This window comes from Miscanthus floridulus, chromosome 1 (genome assembly GCF_019320115.1).
Source record: "Miscanthus floridulus cultivar M001 chromosome 1, ASM1932011v1, whole genome shotgun sequence".
Classification (NCBI taxonomy): domain Eukaryota; kingdom Viridiplantae; phylum Streptophyta; class Magnoliopsida; order Poales; family Poaceae; genus Miscanthus; species Miscanthus floridulus.
Window position 1 is genome coordinate 156032285 of NC_089580.1, and position 20224 is coordinate 156052508.

The following is a 20224-nucleotide window of genomic DNA, read 5'->3' on the forward strand; positions in this document are numbered from 1 at the left end:
GGGGTTCAGCGGATCACAGGGTGCCTTGCCGCCCTCAGCCGATTCATTTCATGGCTCGGCGAACGAGGACTCCCCCTTTATCGACTCCTAAAGAAATCTGACTGCTTCGAGTGGACAGCCGAGGCTCAGGAGGCGCTTGACATGGTTAAGTGATTTTTAACTAAACCTCCGATCCTAGTTCCTCCATGCAACAGAGAATCCCTCCTACTGTATATATCGGCCACCACCCAAGTAGTTAGCTCTGCCTTAGTGGTAGAACGAGAGGAAGAGGGGCACGCCTTCAAGATACAGCGCCCTGTATATTTCATCAGCGAGGTGTTATCCGACTCCAAAACCCGCTACTCCCAAATCCAGACACTCCTCTACACCGTCCTCATCACCAAAAGGAAGCTATGCCACTACTTTGAGTCACACCCCATGACAGTAGTGATGTCATTCCCCCTCGGCGAGGTCGTCCGTAGCCATGATGCTATGGGAAGAATCGCAAAGTGGGCACTCGAGCTGATGGATCAGGGCATTTCTTATACCCCCCAAATAGCGATCAAATCCCAGGTACTGGCTGACTTCATCGCGGACTGGACCGAGGTTCAGATGCCACCGGCAGCCATCGATCAAGAGTACTGGATAATGTACTTCGATGGATCGCTGATGAAGAAGGGCGCCGGGGCAGGACTAGTTTTTGTATCTCCCCTCGGGGTCCACATGAGGTACATGGTTTGGCTCCATTTCCCCTCATCAAACAATACTGCATAATACGAAGCGCTCGTCAACGGCCTACGAATCACCATCGAGCTGGGCATCTGACGCCTCGATGTCAGGGGCGACTCCCAGCTGGTCATCAACCAGGTCATGAAAGAGTCATGCTGCCATGACACCAAGATGGAGGCATACTGTCAAGAAGTCCGACAGCTAGAGGACAAGTTCGACGGCCTCGAACTCAATCACATCCCAAGGCGCCTCAACAAAGCAGCCGACATGCTCATGAAAGCAGCATCTGGCCGAGAGCCAGTCCCAGCAGGTATCTTTGCACATGGGGTCCCAAAAAAAACCCTCGGTACGCTACATGGGGTCGGAGCAAGCCAACAATGGCCCATCTAGTCCGACCCCAGGGGCCGATCCTCCAACTGCTCCACCCAACCCCGAGGTCATGGAGCTTGAAGAGGACCTAGCAGCAGAGTCTAACCCTCCCGATGACTAGAGAACGTTTTACCTCGACTACCTCCTCCATGACATACTACCGGCAGACAAGACGGAAGCCCGACGGCTCGCACGATGCGCCAAGTCCTTCGTTCTTGTAGAGGACGAACTCTACAAACGGAGTCACATCAGGATTCTGCAACTTTGTATCCCTGGTGAACAGGGAAAACTCCTGCTAGGTGACATCCATGGTGGAGTTTGCGGTCATCATGCCGCACCAAGAACTTTGGTTGGGAATGCATCCCGACAAGGTTTCTACTGGCCCACCGCAGTAGCCGATGCCGAGCAAATTGTACGCACCTGCGAAGTTAGAGTTGAAATGGAGTTGGTCGAAATGATGCTGGCGTCGGTCTACTGACCGGACGCTGGGTCACTCAGCGACCGGACGCTGAAAGGCTATGTCCGGTCGAGCTGTCAGATGGCACAGTAGGCTAGGGTTGAGCACCGAACGCTGGCTGCGTCCGGTCAAGGTGGACCAGACGTGTCCGGTCGAAAAAACATGCCTCGGGGAGCTTACTGGAAACGACCGGACGCTGGGGCTTTAGCGTCCGGTCAGTTTTGATCGGAGCGTCCGGTCAGCTTCGTAGCCGTTGGAATCTGACGAACATCGTTTGAAGGGGATGACACATGGCGTCCATCGGGCGACCGGACGCTGAGGGCCAGCGTCCGGTCAGTATGACCGGAGCGTCCGGTCAGAGCGCGTTTTGCCCAGTGAAGGGGTATAACGGCTCTATTTGATTGGGGCTCTATTTATAGCCCCATGGCCGGCTGTGGCTCACATCTTTGGCCATTTTCATTGATATAGCAACCTTGTGAGCTAAGCCAAAGCCCTCCCACTCATCTACATCATTGATTCATCATCATAGTGAGATTGGGAGTGATCCAAGTGCATTGCTTGAGTGATTGCATCTAAAGGCACTTAGTGATCGTGTTTCGCTGCGGATTTCGCTTGTTACTCTTGGTGGTTGCCGCCACCTAGACGGCTTAGAGCAGCGAGGATCGTCGAGCGGAAGTGGTGATTGTCTCCGGCTCCGATCGTGGTGATTGTGAGGGGTTCTTGACCTTTCCCCGGCGGAGCGCCAAAAGGTACTCTAGTGGATTGCTCGTGGCTTGTGTGATCCTCATCTTGTGTTGGTTGTGCGGCACCCTATTGAGGGTTTGGCGTGTGAAGCCAATTAGCACGTGAACCTCCAAGTGAGTGAATCGCCACAATGAGGACTAGCTTGCCGGCAAGCAAGTGAACCTCGGTAAAAATCATTGTCTTCATCATTGATTCCGAGGTGATTGGTCTTCATTGTTATTCATCTTTGTGATTGATTGGTTCTTCATCTACACGGCGGTATAACTATCCTAACCACTCTCTTTACTTTACCGCAAACTAGTTGACAAGCTCTTTAGTGTAGCTAGTTGTGAGAGCTTGCTTGCTTGGTTGGTGTGGCTCTTTAGTTAGTCTTTGAGAGCACACTAACATAGGATAGTGTCTTTGCTATTGTGTGAATAGACACTATCTAAACTAGAATTGTGGTAGGTGGCTTGCATTTTAACTAGGCTAGTGCAACACTCGCTTTGCCTCATAATTGTCTAACCATTTGGTTAAGTGTTGTTGTAGAAATTTTTATTAGGCTATTCACCCCCCTCTAGCCATTAGGACCTTTCAGATACCTGAGGGGACGCGCCGGAATTGACAGGACGCGCCTCGGTCGACGAGGCGTCCCTCGTTGGTCAAACTGAACACTGCCTGGGTATGGCCCGCCACTGACCCGCTCTGGACACGGCAATTAAGGCGCCCACATAGGTAGACAACCCTTCGCCTCCCCATGTAGGACCATGGGACGATCCGACGATAGGACCTTTTGGATCTCTTGGGCTAGCCATTCGGCCCAGAAGAGATGGCGAACGAACATCCAAAGAAAGATAAGCATCTCAGCCTTCTTACTTTACACGTTAAAAATTCATTCTCGAGCTTCCGACCCCGTCAAACGGCGGGAACACGAACATCACTCGGGGGCTGCCGAGGATGTCTACCAATCTAGACATCCTCCTCACCCGACCCCCTCCGTATGCTTGAAACTAAGGACGCGAAATACGGGCATAAAACTTTGAGTAAAACTGGACAAACTAGCAGACCCTACACCTCGGTAGCTACGGTGTTTCTGTTCGCTAGAAAAATCATGCTCAACGCCCCTCGCATCTCCAGCTTCGACGTCTGCCTTCTCAAGAAGGGTTTGGAGGGGTCCGCTTACAGAATCTCCCCCCAAAGGAGAAGCTGTCAGGTTGCCCAAGTTAATTAAACGGCTCAGACCACCACCGGGATACGAAAAACAAAGAATAGTGATTCTTATGCAGGTTACTCCAACCTCATCGTGAACATCAGGGTCCAAACCCCGCACGGACACGTCTGGTAGGAGCTTTTTGTAACTCATACCGCCAAGGTAACGTTACCAACCCCGCCTTCATTTTGATTATACTATACATATGCAAAACATCCCAACACTTTGTGTTGCATCACGAAACGGCCGTCTCCTCATTCGATATAGGCGACCACAGGCCGAGGTTCGAAGGTTGGCCTGCAAAGGGCTCGAGGCCGCCTCATGCCGAACAGAGCCAGGGAGAAATAACTGAGACAAGCCCCAGCGGCCTTGCCCGACCCCGCTCAGAAGTGAACAGGGACGTCTCGACCTTTTCTTGTTCGATTCTAACCCCGAGCCAAACCCACAGAATCTCCATCGAGGAGAGGCCATCGGGCCACCTGAGCCTATCGAATGGCTCGGGCATCTACCGGGAGGCGGGTTAAGAAGTTGTGGAGTGCCACCAGAGGGCTGTACCGACCCAATCAGCAAATGATGGACCCGGATTCCACACGAACGTACCCGTTAGTGAGCTCGTTGAGCGCGATACTCGAGCCATCAAGGCAAGTGTCGTTTACTTAGCCCCTCCGATTGCGAAAATCGAGGATGGGGTAACACGCAAATTATGTCCTACCCCTATCAGACCCTAACAAGGCCAGGGGGCTCGAGCCAATCAATACAGGGACATAGGTTCGAAGGCCCCACCTTGCCGAGCCCATAGAATCCCCAGTTGGGGATTTCTGTTGGAAGACAGGGCAGGGAATATTGCAATGTCATCCAAGGACTTCGTCGACCCTGTCACCAAAACCACAGTTCCGATCTCCAGTAACCCCCGACCCCAGCAAATGCAGGGGGTCAGATCTTACTCGGGGGCTGGTTAAGGTATGGCTACCTCCTTTCTTTCTTTCGAAACAATCTCCTCGCATCAAGACCAGCAGCATGATTCGAGGGAACAGATTGGTAAGATCACAAAAAATCAAACAAAATGAAATTACGACGCAAAATCACGAAACCATGTCCAGACTCGAAAAATACCGACACTTGTCCACATATTACATATAAGTTGTTCTCAAAATTATTCGACTAACTACTCCCACGAAGGGAGAACCATCTCTTTCAGATTATCCGCCAGGTTTTTCGCAAGGGGAGCAACCATCTTCTCCATTTCCTCTAGCTCATCATCCTCATAGGTGGATGGGAAACCTTCGCTCATCACCTTTAGGTTGATTTCCTTCTCGTAATGGGCATGGGCGACGGTGAAGGCCTGGGTGATCCCAGCGTGAAAGGCACTCTCCTCAAGCTGGCACACCCGAGCCATGATACCTACGGCACGAGCCACGAGCGGGCTGGTCTCCACTGGCTCCGTCACCTTCAGGGCATTAAGGACCACCCTGATCATAGCTTGCAGAAGATCGTGCTCATCGCTCTCAACCTGAAGGGCCCTTCGTGCATAGGCAGCCTCTTTTTCCAGCTTGACGGAGACTTTTTTGGCGCTCAACCTTCGGCTCACCGTGTCACTGAGCTCCACCCGGAGAGAGTGGACCACCTCGACGTCCTCATCCACCTTCTGCTAAAGGGCCATGGCCCTACTCTCGGCCTTCCACCGGAGGTCCCGCTCCATCTCCAGCTCCTTTAGGACTTTGCAGGCCTTCTCATTAGCTGCGGCATTCCTCTATAGCAGCTCATCTCGCTCCTTTTGGAGCCTAGCGATCTCCTCCCCATCCAGCTTGGACCTCGCCGACAAATCCTCGAACATCCTATGAGCCTCCTCCGTGTCTTGACGCGCCTGGGCCTCCCGCTCTTGTGCGGCAGCAAGCTGTGCGGCCATGTCTGCTCGTAGCCAGGCCTCCTCGGAGAGGCGATCCCACTCCGTCTTTTGCTCACGGAGGAATCGAGATTTATTCCGGCTATGAGCAACAAGAACCTAAAGAGGAAGAAGACTGGTATCAAAAATACTAAAACATAAAAACATGCGAAGAAGGAAGAAAATCAAGCGAATACCTGGGTAGTAGGAACAACAATTTCACGCAGGGCTCCTCTGGCCTGGTCTAGGGCCTCCAGCATGGTCAAAATTCTGATGTCAAGACCCTCCCGCTCCATGCTCTCGGAATGATCATCGAGCGAGAACAGAGCTGACATTAGGTCCTGGGCGGCCATCCACTGAAGCGGCGGCTCCCCCCACGCGGGGGAGCGGCTTCTTCCCGACAAAGGGGCCGAGGGTGGCTCCCTCCTGACCCGATGCGGCACCACTGCCGCACTCGAGGACCCTCTGACTGGACCTTCCTCCATCTGGGCTGCTTCGAGCACCACGGGCGGATCCACTTGGGCCCCTGGTGGCGCGGATTGCACTACGCCCTCGAGCGCCACCACGACCGCGCCCGACTGATCCTAGCTTGGCACGGTCACGACCACCTCCACCGGTGGTATGCGGCCCTCGGCCGGCTGTTCCACGTCCGCCATGGAGGAGGCCGCTTGCTCAGTAACCTCCATGGGCGTGGGTGCCACCATAGACGCCGTCGGGTTGGCCAACGCAGATCCAACGTCGGCACCACTCCCACCTGAAACAGGGGTAACGCCAGGCGATGCCATCTGTCCCACTTGAATGGCAAGACTCTTCTTGGGCGCCAGCCCCAGGGGGTGACATGTCAGCAAGAACCTACACAAAGGTAATAACCATTAGCTTAAAATAGAAATGGAAAAAGGATGAAAACAGGGGAATCGGCAGCTTACGTTGATGTCCTAGGCCGGCGGAAGCATTTTGGGGACAGATCCCCAGATCCCTGCCTCGACTCATCTAGGCAGGACCGTTTTGAGCCTGCCCCCTGCTCCGAGGCAGGGGGGCTCACCTCATCGGGCGTGGCACTAGAGCCGCTCCCCTCCATCATCTCATGGGGCACGGCACCAGAGTCGCTCCCCTCCATCGTCTCATGGGGCACGGCACTAGAGTCGCTCCCCTCCATCGTCTCTGGGGCACGACACTAGAGCCGCTCCCCTCCATCATCGCCTTGGGGTTGGCGGTAGCAAGCCCACCCTCCCCCGTCCACCGGTCCTCAGTCGGCACGCCGTGCGAAGCGACGGACTCGCTGGCCTCCACCGACCTCATCGATTCACTTCCCTCCGCGTGGAAAGGGAAGGGTCCCTGCATGGATGGGTGGCCACTTGTCAGCGTGTCCTCGTCCTCCAGGACGCCCCAATCCACGCTGATGGCTACCTCGTCATCATCATCATCGTCATCGTCTTCATCCTCACTGCTCACATCCTCTCCCCAATCCCATGCCTCCTGCTTCAGTCGTTTCACCTTCTTCATCTGCTCTCTTGCTTTCTTGTCCTGCTCGGCCACAAGTCGATTCGCCACCACCACGGCCTTGTCCTTGGGCAGCGGAACTAGACTGTCCTTGAAGACTAGCCCCCTCGGCTGGTTCCAACGTCACGAAGGCGAGTATCAAAAAATAGAGATTCAGAAAAAAGAAAAGAGCACGAGAGAAGAAGGCTTATGAATTCAAAGAACCCAGGCTCTGGCCACATTAGGGGATGTCCGGGCACCGGATACATAATATCGAGGACCCTATCTACGGAATCCTTCGTCGGCTCCGTCGCCTCCTTAATGCGCTGTGCCACTTCCAAGAAAGGGAGCGCCTCGTCAACGAGCACCGTCCCCTCGAATGACATCCCGGGCATCATTCGATGCAGGGGAAGCACGCGCGCCATCAGTGGCGCCACCCTCCTCGCATGATAGGCGCCAATAATCCCCGTCCCCTTTACACCCCGATCCTTCAGGGCTTGGAGGGCGAGAGAAGGTCGGAGAGGTGTTTCTTATCTTTAGACTAGACGCCCCAGCTCCACGACTCCGGAGCATCTACAATAAGGCGTCTAGTGTACCTCGGTAGGGTGGCACTCACATCATCCCTAACATAAAACCACTACGAGTGCCATCCCTTGTTGGACATCGCCAGACGCATGTATGGGTAACCCCTCGACTGGGTATGGCGCAGATGAATGCTGGCACATTCCATCGGCGTGTTCACATCTTCCCCCCCCCCCCCAATCTTCCTCTTCGATAAACTAATGTTAAAGAAATATTGCCACAGATCAAAATGGGGATCGATCCCTAGGAAACCCTCGCACAGAGCAACAAACGCTACCATGTGTTGAATCCCATTAGGAGTTAGATGCTGCAGCTCCACCTCATAATAATCTAGCAGCCCCTAAAGGAATCTATGCACGGGTACCGTGAATCCCCGCTCATGAAAGATGGCAAAAGAGACAACATACCCTTCGGGCGGCACCGGCTCACCCTTATCGCTAGGTAGCAGCCACTCCTAGACGGCGGACAGTGGGTGGAGAAGGCCACGGTGGACGAGGCCCTCCAAACATCATGAGGTGATGCTAGATCTGCCCCACAACTCCATTAGAGCAATGGGGGAGGAGGGCAGGCGTGAGCTTCATGGCGGCTGCAACACGAGCACAAGGCGGTCGATGGTGGCGATACGGGCGTAGGAGGCTGGGGCGATTGGCGGCGGGTGTTTCAGAACGCAAAGGCAGGGGAGCAAAATACAGAACCTTGGGGGCAAACCCCGTGGTTTTATAGGGGGCGACGGACGCGAGAAGGGCAACCGTCCGCCTCAATCTCCGGGCCTACCACGCGCACCACCGCGTCACGTCGCGGGACACGCGCCCGTAGTCCCTATCCTCTCACCCCAAAAATCACGGTGAATGGTTCACCTTCCCCAGGCGAATCCGGACTCTCTACCCACCTGGGAAAAACAAGCCACGAAGGCCCTTTTTCTCTTTGGTCCACCTAGGGCCCAGAAGCTTGGTGGCTGGCCCAACTGAGGAAGGGTCCGCGAACGATCCAAAATCAAGGGCACAAGCACTAGTTAGGTCAGCCCTAAATAAGTTCCCCGCGAACGGGATGCCACGACCCTCTCGGAAAAACATCCAATTGACGAAAAACTAAGTCTTTTAGCCTTACCCGCGAAGGGACCGATACAACCCCCCGGGCAACTCTACTCGAATCACCCGGGGGCTCGGGGGCTACACCCATTGGGTGCGCTCGCGCGCTCCCTCTGGCAAAGTAACTTCGACGAAGTCAAAAAACACCCTCCAGGCGGTTCTACTCGAATCACCTAGAGGCTCGGGGGCTACTGTCAGGGACCTAATACCAGGGTACCCCAGAAGGTGGAACCAATAACCACCGAACGTTAAAAACTTCTAGACACATAAGAGCACCGTTTCATCCCTTGTTCGAATAATAGGAGTTTGGTTCCACCTCGCCCGATGCCTTTTGAGATAGCTCTGCCTCGCCAGAGGGCTTAGGGTTAGTGGGGCGGGCTCGGTCTCACCCGACGCCTTTAGGGCGGGCTCGGTCTCGCCCGAGGGCCGAGGGATAGACTTCGACTCGCCCGACGCCTTTGAGGTGGCTTTGCCTCGTCCGAGGGCTCAGGGCTAGTCTCCGTCTCGCCCGATGCCTTTTGAGATAGCTCTGCCTCGCACGAGGGCTTAGGGTTAGTCTCTATCTCGCCCGACACCTTTGGGGCAGGCTCGGTCTCGCCCGAGGGCCGAGGGATAGACTCTGACTCGCCCGACGCCTTTGAGGTGGCTTTGCCTCGCCCGAGGGCTCAGGGCTAGTCTCCGTCTCGCTCGATGCCTTTGGGATAGGCTCGGTCTCGCCCGAGGGCCGAGGGATAGACTCTGACTCACCCGACGCCTTTGAGGTGGCTCTGCCTCGCCCGAGGGCTCAGGGCTAGTCTTCGTCTCGCCCGACGTCTTTAGGGTGGGCTCGGTCTCGCCTGAGGGCTGAGGGATAGATTCCGCCTTGCCCGACCCTAGAGGGCAGGGTCGGTCTTGCCCAAGAGATAGGGATTGGTCTCCGTTTCGCCCGGCAGCAAGGAACGAGCCTCACCCTGCTCCATATCTAAAGACTGGATTCACCTTACCTGACAACTTCTCCCCGTTCCCTCAAGATGACAGGGACAGGGCAAGACAAGACATTCGGGTCAACCATAGTTCCAAGAACCATACCCTACGCCCTGGCAGGAAAAGTACTACCAGGGGATGACGGGACAGGTGCTTTAGACCCTTCCGGGCGCCGCAGAGCCCGAAAGGTTATACAGGTGCGTGCTCCTTGCCCTGTAGAGTTGTAGGTGCCATCTTCAGTCCTGGGACACGGAACCCGATGAAGATATACGATAACCACTACGCTCCAGAAAAGGATTTGCTATCTCCACGAACGGCGGATATTCCGTCACCACGCTATGGACCCGAGGGAGCGGCGTCCGCTTCCTGACCCCTCAAGTCCGCCAAGTCGGAAGGCCTTGACCACGACGTTACTCCGGACCCCGACCCCTCGTCCCTCCGACGAAGACTCACAGGAACCAGAAGACGTGCGGAGCAAGGCTGGGAGAGACGTGCGGAGCAAGGCTGGGAGAAACTAATAAGTCAAAACCACTGTATTACAGCACATACCCTGCGCAATGCAGCATTCTGTAATCAACTTGACATTCCACAGAGACATCGACAGTGTTGTAGACGCTTATCTTCCTTCGCACTCATCAGAATGAAGGACCAGGCCGGGTAGACGTGAGCCACAAGATTACAAAAAGCCCTCATCCTTGTAAAGCCAGCCCCTTCATCTATAAAAGGGGAGGCGCTTCTATCATAAAAGGAGGACTTTTGATCGAACAATACAAGAACACACACATACACACAGTCAAGCGGCTACGAAGCTCTTGACCTCCTTTCGACCCTTCCATCAGAGACTTGGGACCAGTCCCTCTCTCGATCGTTTGTACCCCTTACTACAGACCGTTTACGGTGCTAATAACACGGGCAGCAACAAATTGGACGTAGGGACATTCGGCCTAAACCAGTATAAATCTTGTGTCATTTAGCGCACCATCCGAGCCCAACGCGCATTACTATAAATTTACTTGCCGGTGCTCGTACGAAACACCGACACCAATCAACCATAGGCAGCCTGTTCGATTGGCTGGTTCGTATCGTTGCTGGTTCGTAAAAAATACTATTAACTAGTTTATGTAAAAAAAAATACTATTTCAAATAAAAATTTACGACAAGCTACGACCAAACGAACCTGCCGACGATCTTAATCGCCACGGGGGACCCTAGTCGAGCCGTCAGAGGCTAGGCGCCGAGACTGTTTTCTTGGCATAGGACCACTGCCGCCTCCAGGGGTGGCCCGCGTTCCTCCTCGTCGCTCCTTTTGGCTGGGTGGCCTGCGTTCCTCCTCGTCGCCTCTTCAATTATATAGTAGTATTCTAGTACTAGTATCTAAGTAGTATATCTAGTATATAGTAGTATTCGGGTGGTCCAAGGCTCCAAGCACACCTATATAGAAGCACAGCTAGCGTAAATAAACTAACCAGCCACACCATACGAGACGAGTGCAGTGCAGAGCAGAGCAGAGCAGAGATAACAATGGAAGCAGCAGCTGCTGCTGCCAGCGGCGGCGGCGGCCTGGCCCTGCTGCCCGGCGTCCTGCTCCTCCTGGCGCTCTCCACCCTCGTCATCTCCAGATGGAGCAACCGTAACAGCAGCAGGCTGCCCCCGAGCCCGATGGCCCTCCCGCTGATCGGCCACCTGCACCTCATCCGCCCGCCGCCCCACAGGGCCTTCGACCGCATCCTGGCGCGCTACGGGCCCCTCGTCTACCTCCGCCTCGGTCCCTCCACGCACTGCGTCGTGGTGGGCACGGCCGACGCCGCCCGGGACCTCCTCAAGCACGAGGCCAGCATCCCGGAGCGGCCGCTCACGGCCGTGACGCGCCACCTCGCCTACGACGACGCCGGGTTCGCGTTCGCGCCCTACGGCCCGCACTGGCGCTTCATGAAGCGCCTCTGCATGTCCGAGCTTCTGGGCCCGCGGACCGTCGACCAGCTGCGGCCCGTGCGGGAGGCCGAGCTGGCGGCCGTGCTGGCGGCGGCGCGCGACGCGGCCGACAAAGGGGAGGCCATCGACGTCAGCCGCCACCTCATCAGCATGTCCAACAACGCCATCATGCGCATGGTGGCCAGCGCGCTGCCGGGCCACATGACGGAGGCGGCCAGGGACTGCGCCAAGCAGGTCGCCGAGCTCGTGGGGGCCTTCAACGTCGAGGACTACGTGGGGCTCTGCCGGGGATGGGACCTGCAGGGGCTCACGCGGAGGACGCGCGAGGTGCGGGACAAGTTCGACGCGCTGCTGGAGATCATGATCACGGGCAAGGAGGAGAACCGGAGACGGCAGCATGGGCTGGGGCAGACCACCACCGCCGCCGACAACAGCAGCAAGGACCTGCTGGACATCCTCATGGACGCGGCGGAGGACGTGAACGCCGAGGTGAAGCTGACCAGGGAGAACATCAAGGCTTTCGTGCTGGACATCTTCACGGCCGGCTCCGACACCACGGCCACCAGCGTGGAGTGGGCGCTGGCGCTGGCGCTCAACCACCCGGACTGCATGGAGAAGCTGCGCGCGGAGCTGGACGCCGTGGTGGGCGCGTCGCGCCTGGTCGGGGAGCAGGACGTCCCGCGCCTGCCCTACCTGCAGGCCGTCTTCAAGGAGACGCTGAGGCTGCAGCCCCCCGCGGTGTTCGCGCAGCGGGAGACCATCGAGCCGGTCCACGTCCGGGGCTACGTCATCCCGCCCAAGACCTCCGTCTTCTTCAACATCTTCTCCATCGGCCGCGACCCGGGGTACTGGGAAGAGCCGCTCCAGTTTCTGCCCGAGCGCTTCATGCCCGGCGGCGCGGGGGCCGGCGTCGACCCCAAGGGGCAGCACATGCAGCTCATGCCGTTCGGGAGCGGCCGCCGCGCCTGCCCCGGCATGGGCCTGGCCATGCAGGCCGTGCCGGCCTTCCTCGCCGCGCTGGTGCAGTGCTTCCACTGGGAGGTGCCCGTCCCGCCGGGCCAGTCCAAGGCGCCGCCCTTGGACATGGAGGAGCAAGCGGGGCTCGTCACCGCCAGGAAGAACCATCTCGTCCTCATCCCCACACCGCGCCTCAATCCGCTGCCGACAAGAGCTACGTAGCTAGCTCCGTACATCACCGACACCTGCGGGTCCATGCAACTCCAGATCTGTCCCTGTCTTCACGGGGCGAAGGCTCTTTTCGGTCTCTTTTATTTCTGTTTCTGTATGTTTTATATTTTACTGTGACACATACTACGTCTGCAATCACCTTCAGCGGAAGTTGTCTTTTTTTAGAATTTTAGGGGGGGGAAGTTATATTTGTGCCTGTTGATGTTGATACATCCAGATTTGTGCTTAATTAGGAAGTACTCATAGGTACGGAGTATATTACTACTGGCCTACTGGGGAAAAACCACGCTTCGCGGGGACGTCCTACCCGGCAAATTTTCATCACTAAATTCCTTCAAGCACCATAAGGATCACCCATATATGGAACCAAACACAAACGTTGCAGCCAAATAGGACCGATGCATCGATCTACAACTTTTGTTGTGCACGGATGAACATACTCGATCGTCGTCTTTTTCAAACAATTTCCAGTAACAGATTTTGGGTGTTCCGGCAGCAGAGGACACAGCAAGACATTGAAGTTCCTTGCCGTAGCTAGCATGTAAGCATTAATTGCGGAAAATACACATGCAGCTGCTGTAAATCACTACTACAAAAATAATTTGTGGCAACGCCTCCCTTTATTTATAGGGGCAGCTACAAATGGTTGTCAAATGAGCCGTCCTTACAAATAGATTTGTAGGGACGGCCGATGTTATCAGCCGCCCCTACAAATGGACCGATTTGTAGGGGCGGCTCTATATCCAGCCGTTCCTACAAATCGGATTTGTAGGGGCGGCTCGATATTAAACCGCCCATACAAATAGACGTCGAGTATTAAAAATTAAGTACTAAAATTTAAATTTTGTAAACAACCTCGGATGGAGAAACAACAAAAATAAAAGTTGTAGATATCGAAAAGTTATAAAACTTTGTAGTTGACAACTTTTTAATTTGAAAGCATCTTGTCAAGGAAAACTACGTTTGAATTTTTAAAAATTTGAAATTTGAATTTTTTAAACGACCTCGGATGGACAAACAGTAAAAATGAAAGTTGTAGATCTTGAAAAGTTATGAAACTTTGTAGTTGATAACTTTCTCATTTAAAATCATCTTGTCATGAAAAACTATGTTCGAATTTCTCAAATTTGAAATTCAAATTTTACAAGTAACCTCGGATGGAGAAACTACAAAAATGAAAGTTGTAGATCTCGAAAAGTTATAAAACTTTGTAGTTGACAACTTTTTTATTTGAAATAGTTTAGGGCCTCAAACAATCAATTTATGCTCAGTTTTGTATAATATGTGGGGAACCGAAATGTATTGTAGACACAAGTGAACGTGAGGTGCAGTGGTAGAGGAGTTTGTGCGCGAGGGAGAGGTTGCGGGTTTGAATCCCGCCCAATGCACAGTCTGCAAAAATCGTGAAAAATGCTACTCTGATAGAGTGGGTGGTGAGGCTACCCGTGGGGGACCTCCTCGGATTAAAAAAATTTGCTATTTTTTACCTATTTTTTTGTGATTTTCAAAAATTGATTTGTAGGGACGACATCAATATCCAGTCGCCCCTACAAATCGATTTGTATGGGCGATCTGGGAACCGCCCCCTATAAATACATGATTTGTAGAGACTCTTACGTAGGGGCGGCTAGACAAACCGCTCCTACAGAGTCTCTGGAGCCGTCCCTACAAATCTTATTCTACGTAGTGAATCTTGTGACATCCTTCATGATGCTTTTGAATTTTGAGCAACCTATTCACAACCTATGGTCCTGGAATGAGCGCCAAGCAAAGGGCCGGGATGCATGCATGCGGACCTGCACAGGCACGTAGGACCAGAAGCAGTGTGACTATCTCTGTGGGGGGTATGACCCCAGATACCGATGACAGACCACATCGGCTACGCTCCCAGGGGCGGCCCAGCTCACAAGACGAAGCCTTGCGGGGCACGATTCTGCTTGGCGCCTCCCACAAGACATAAGGAAGATATCCTGAAGATACTACGAGATCTATTAGGATATGTATGATCTCATGATTCTTGTAATCTGTTATTACTTTCCGGTTATCTCTCAGATCTAACCGATTTGTAACCCTGTCACCCAGACTATATAAGGCGGGCAGGGACCCCCTCCAAAATCACGGCATATCATACGATAGCTAATACAAACCAACAGACCACAGGAGTAGGGTATTACGTCATACTGACGGCCTGAACCTGTCTAACTCGTGTATCTCTGTTAATTTCTTGTTCTTGATCTCACACTCCTCTACCGATCAATCTACCTTCGTGGGATACCCCTCGGAGGACTGCCAACAATATTCTGTCGACAGTTGGCACGCTAGGTAGGGGATAGCGTGCTGTTTCCTCGTCGAACAAGATGGCTTTTTCCATAGGCTCTTCGTCCCTCCCGCAGCCTGGCCAAATCTTCACGGTTGGATCCATCTCGTGGGTCATCAACGCCGACGGAGTCGGAGAGCTCCTCGAGCTGGTGCAGATCCTCTCTGTGCCGACCACCCTCGCACCTGCAACTACAGATCCGATCTTGGATCCACTTCTAAGGTCACCTTCATCAACGACTCGCCGTTTGCTTCCTCGTTACCAGAGGAGGCACATCAATAATGACGATCTGATTGAATCCATCGATCGGGTCGGCTTGAAGCTCGCCAATTGCCTCTCCATCACCGAATCAGCTCTGGACACTTTCATTTGGTGCCGACCACTCTCCGATTCGGATCTATCAGAAGCTGCTCGGCAAACTCCGAGGGTTATGGCCCTACCCTTCGGGCTCGCCAACACTGCCGCCACGTACCAAGACGCCCTGAGGGCCAGATTCGCCGACCAGGTGGGGGATATCCATCCTCCCACCGACCAGATCGCTGACCAGCTCCCGTCGATGGTCAACATGCTGCACGCCAGCTGATGCCCCGGAGCATCCCTCCAAACCATCTTGGAGGAAAGTCCGGACTCTGAATCTCAGGGCTCCACGGAGACCCTCGTCGAAATCTTCATCGAGCAACCTCCTCTCCCACCTTTTTGGGGTGGTACCGTCTTCAACGTCAGCATCGACAGCCCCCTTGGAACGGCGAAACCAATGAGGAACGCGCCGCTCGTGAAAACAGGAATGTCAACCGCGCGCAGTGTCGTGAAAACAGGAACGTCAACCGCTCGCGACAACCAATTCGACTCGCAAGGGAGTCCGCTCCATCGCAACCTTGATGAAGATTTTCTCCGTGTCGACGGTCACGACGTCTACAAAACTCCAAGCGCTAACTTGGCCATAGCCGCCAATGAGCTCGCCTGGCTCCCGCAAACTCATGAGGTCGCTAAGGTCGCCGCCATGCTAAAAGCAGTGCACTATCAGGTCAACGAGATCCACTAGGACCAAAGACCTTCGTGCTTGACAAGCACGATTCATCGATCAGCTGCGCTAAGATCCAATCGCCGCCCTAGCCAAAGCCCTTTCGCCGACCAGTCACTGCCCCTCCATGGTGGAGTTGGGGGCCACCGTGCCGAGCACCATCGCCAGCATGACTAGGAGGTCGAACAGGACGCTCGAGTACACCTCAACAATCTCTAGGATGCATGATGGCGTATCGAGCAGCATCGCTTTGGTCACCATGAAGATGAAGTACATCGCCGCTAGGAGTACGAGTGAGAGTATGGTAACCCAGACTCAGCTCTAGAGCCGATTGCCGCCGGCAATGTTGCAGATGATGGAGCCGGTAGTCCCAAAGGACCTTTGGCATTCACCAAGGCGCTCCAAACACTCCAGTGCCATATGGTTTTAAAATCACTGGGGTCGATTCCTATGAAGGAAGGATGAACCCAACCCAGTGGCTGTAGGCTTACGCCGCAGCCGTTCGCGCCATTGGAGGTGACACCAACATCATGGCGAATTACCTCCCTGTCATGCTCACACCAGCCGCCATGAGTTGGTTCACAAGCCTTGCCCCAGACTCCATCGCATCTTGGGAAGAGCTGAAGAAAGTTTTCACCGACAACTACATGGCTACATGTACGCGTCTGGGCACCAAGCATGATCTCAACCGCATCACCCAAAAGCTGCCTGAGCTCCTCCGCAGCTATATCAGACGCTTCTCCGAGATGAGGAAATCTATTTCCAACATCACAGAAGATGAGGTCATCACCGCCTTTGTTCGAGGACTTCACCATCGCGAGCTTCGGTCCAAGTTCAATCATAAGCCGCCTACAGGCATCGGCGAGATGATCACAACCGCCAACCGGTACGCCGACGCCGAGGAAGTAGAGGTGCGTTTCAATGAAGATATGGGCACAAATCGCCCGCCTCACCGCTACGATGACCGCCCCGATAACCGATGCCACAACGACCGCCGCTATGACAACCGCGGTTTCAACCGGGATAGCGACCGTGATCAGCCATAAGGGTTCAAGCCCGGTCAAAATTGTCGCCGCCGGTCAGACCACTTCATTGGTACTGTTAATGAGCCTCGCGCCAAGCTGAACTATGACGAGCAATATAAGAAGATCCTCGACGGTCCTTGCCCTCTCCACAAGAATGCAAAACATAAGATGAAAGACTGCCTTGGCTTGGCCAAGGAGTTCCAGGACAAGAAGCTGGATGACGACGCCAACAGGAACAGAGGCCGCCGACCACCTGGGGGCAATAACAATGCCTTCTAGGATCATGACAAGGTGGTCGGCACCATCTTCGGAGGCCTTGCCTCCAATGAGAGCAGAAGAGAATGGAAGCTCGCTGCCCGACGAGTGCTCGCTGTCGCTTCAGAGGAAACCACCGTCAACCCCAGCTACCGCCCATGGTCTGAGGTCACCATCACCTTTAGTTGGGCCAACTAGTGGGCGGACATACCCTATATAGGGCATTTCCCCCTTGTCCTCGACGCGACTGTCTAGAAGGTACTCTTTAGAAAAGTCCTTGTCGACGGTGGGAGCGCTTTGAACCTACTCTTCACCAGGGCCCTAAGGGAGTTGGGTCTCGGGACAACAGATCTCACGCCCTCAGATTCCTCCTTTCTGGGGCGTGGTACCTGGTAGGGCATCCAGACCACTTTGAGAGATTACCCTACTAGTACAGTTCGGCACGACAAGCAACTACCGCATCGAGCATATCAACTTTTATGTCGCTGACTTCAACACCACCTACCACGCCATACTTGGTCGGCCGGCTCTGGCCAAGTTCATGGTCGTACCGCACTTTGCGTATCTGGTGTTAAAGATGCCTTTGCCTATAGGAGTCCTATCTCTACGTGCCAACCTCTCCGTCGCCTACGCTTGCGAGATAGAGAGTCTCACCCTCACCGAAGCCACCGACCTCTCCATCTAGATGGCTAGCGTGGTCACCGAAGCCAAGATGGAGCCCGCCGATGACATGGAGATCCCAGAGCTGGAGCTTCCTCATGCTTCCGCCAAGTCCAAGGAAGTCAAGGAGGTCGGCCTCGGCCTCGATGACCCCTCCAAGACTATGAAGATCGGGGCTCACCTTGACCCCAAATAGGAAAGCGCACTCGTCTCCTTCCTATGGGCCAACGCCGATGTGTTTGCTTGGAAACCTATAGACATGCCGGGGGTACCGAGGGAGAAGATCGAGCACTCCTTGAATGTCTTGCCGACCGCCAAACCAATCAAGTAGAAACTTTGCCGATTCACGCCAGACAAGAAGGAGGCTATTAGGGTAGCAATAAAATGGCTCTTAGCTACCGGATTTATAAAAGAAGTGTATCATCCAGATTGGTTAGCTAATCCTGTTCTCGTTCAAAAAAAGAATAAAAAATGGAGAATGTGTGTTGATTATACTGATCTTAATAAACACTGCCCTAAAGACCCCTTTGGCCTGCCTCGGATAGACAAGGTGGTAGACTCCACCACCAGCTACGAACTGCTCTCTTTTCTTGACTGTTACTCCGGCTATCATCAGATCTCCCTCAAGGAAGAAGACCAGATCAAGACGTCGTTCATCATGCCTTTCGGTGCATACTGCTACACCACTATGTCCTTCGGACTCAAAAACGCTAGGGCAACCTATCAAAGGGCTATCCAGATGTGCCTTGACCAACAGATCGGCCGCAATGTCTTAGCCTACATCGACGACGTGGTTGTCAAGACCAAAATCGCCAACAATCTTATCGCCAACCTTGAAGAAACTTTCTCCAACTTGAACAAATACCGATGGAAGCTGAACCCTTCAAAGTGCATCTTTGGAGTTCCATCCAGTATACTGCTGGGCTACATCATCAGCGCTCGAGGCATCGAACCAAACCCTAACAAGGTCTCTGCCATCACCTACATGAAACGGCCGACATACGTCAAGGATATATAGAAGCTTACAGGTTACATGGCTGCATTAAGTCGCTTCATCTCGCGCCTCGGCGAAAAAGGGCTACCTTTCTTTAAGCTCCTTAAGGCATCTGAGCGTTTTCCTAGTCGGAGGAGGCAAACACAGCTTTTGAGCAGCTCAAGTTGTTCTTAACAAAACCTCTAGTCATGACAGCGCCACAACTAGATGAAACTCTGCTAATCTACATCGCCGCCACTTCTCGTGTCGTCAGCACGACTATTGTCGTCGAATGCGAGGAGTCCGGGCATGCCTACAAGGTGCAATGTCCGGTATACTTCATCAGCGAGGTGCTTAATAAGCCCAAAACTTGTTATCCTCAGGTACAGAAGCTATTATACACAATTCTGATTATGTCATGAAAGCTCCGACACTACTTCGAGTATTACAAGATCGCCGTGGTTACCAAGTTCCCTCTGGGGGACATTCTCCGCAACAAAGAGGCCAACGGCCGCATCATTAAGTGGGCTATTGAGCTCGACACTTATTCCATTGAAATCAGAAGCAAACCTACCTTTAAGTCACAGGCGCTTGCTGATTTTGTCGCCGAGTGGACTGAGATCCAAGAACCCATTACCGCCACTTGCCCCAAGCACTGGGTGATGTATTTTGACGGCACCCTTAACATCAGCGGTGCCAGCGTGGGCATTCTGTTCATTACACCGACTAAAGATAAGCTCCACTATGTCCTCTGGATACACTTTCCGGCCTCCAACAACGCCGCGGAATATGAAGCATGTCTCCATGGTCTACGAATAGCTATCGAGATCGACATCAAACAACTTATGGTGTACGGGGACTCCGCGCTGGTTATCAACCAGCTCAACAAAGACTGGTCCTATTCTAGTGAGAAGATGGACACATACTACGCTGAAATCAGGAAGCTTGAAGAGAAGTTCTACGGTATCGAGTACCACTACGTGGTACGAGATCAAAATCAACCAGCCAACCAGCTCTCAAAAATAGGTTCATCTCGCATTGCGGTTCCACTAGGGGTCTTCGTGCAAGATCTCCTGGTGCCATCCATTAAAGAAGAAAAGAAAGTTGAGGAGGTTCCCCCTACCGAGTAGTTGGTACTTGCGGTGCCTTCGCCGATCGCCGATTGGAGGGAGCAGTTCATCAAGTACCTCACCAACTCTGAAATACCCGCCGATAAGACCGACATCGAATGCCTAATCCACCGAAGTAAGCACTACATGCTGGTAGACGGTAACTTGATGAGGAAGAGTGCTAAGGAAGGGGTATTGTAGAAGTGCATCCCTCAAGACGAAGGAGTGAAGCTGCTTCACGAAATTCATTCTGGTTCCTATGACAATCACACGACCTCGAGAA

At 53.7% G+C, this 20224-nt stretch overlaps 2 protein-coding genes across 2 annotated transcripts; both read left to right on the forward strand.

Moving 5' to 3' along the window:
* The first annotated feature begins 10874 nt into the window (after window positions 1-10874).
* LOC136499024 (cytochrome P450 93G2-like) lies at window positions 10875-12880 on the forward strand. The gene has a single exon (XM_066494729.1). It carries the CDS (start codon window positions 10983-10985, stop codon window positions 12570-12572), a length of 1590 nt encoding a protein of 529 aa, XP_066350826.1. The 5' UTR covers window positions 10875-10982; the 3' UTR covers window positions 12573-12880.
* A 5031-nt stretch (window positions 12881-17911) lies between these two features.
* LOC136465939 (uncharacterized) lies at window positions 17912-19962 on the forward strand. Its single transcript, XM_066464481.1, has 4 exons — window positions 17912-17989; window positions 18982-19164; window positions 19258-19727; window positions 19773-19962. The coding sequence occupies exons 1-4, from the start codon at window positions 17912-17914 to the stop codon at window positions 19960-19962; spliced, it is 921 nt and encodes a 306-aa protein (XP_066320578.1).
* Window positions 19963-20224: the final 262 nt, after the last annotated feature.

What these genes read in the sequence shown, in the direction of transcription:
- LOC136465939 (XM_066464481.1), top strand. Translation starts at nt 17,912, where the DNA reads ATGGAGCCCGCCGATGACATGGAGATCCCAGAGCTGGAGCTTCCTCAT. An exon ending in AGTCCAAGGAAGTCAAGGAG is followed by an intron (nt 17,990 to 18,981) that starts GTCGGCCTCGGC and finishes GCGTTTTCCTAG; the next exon opens with TCGGAGGAGGCAAACACAGC. An exon ending in AACCAGCTCAACAAAGACTG is followed by an intron (nt 19,728 to 19,772) that starts GTCCTATTCTAG and finishes CGCTGAAATCAG; the next exon opens with GAAGCTTGAAGAGAAGTTCT.
- LOC136499024 (XM_066494729.1), top strand. Translation starts at nt 10,983, where the DNA reads ATGGAAGCAGCAGCTGCTGCTGCCAGCGGCGGCGGCGGCCTGGCCCTG.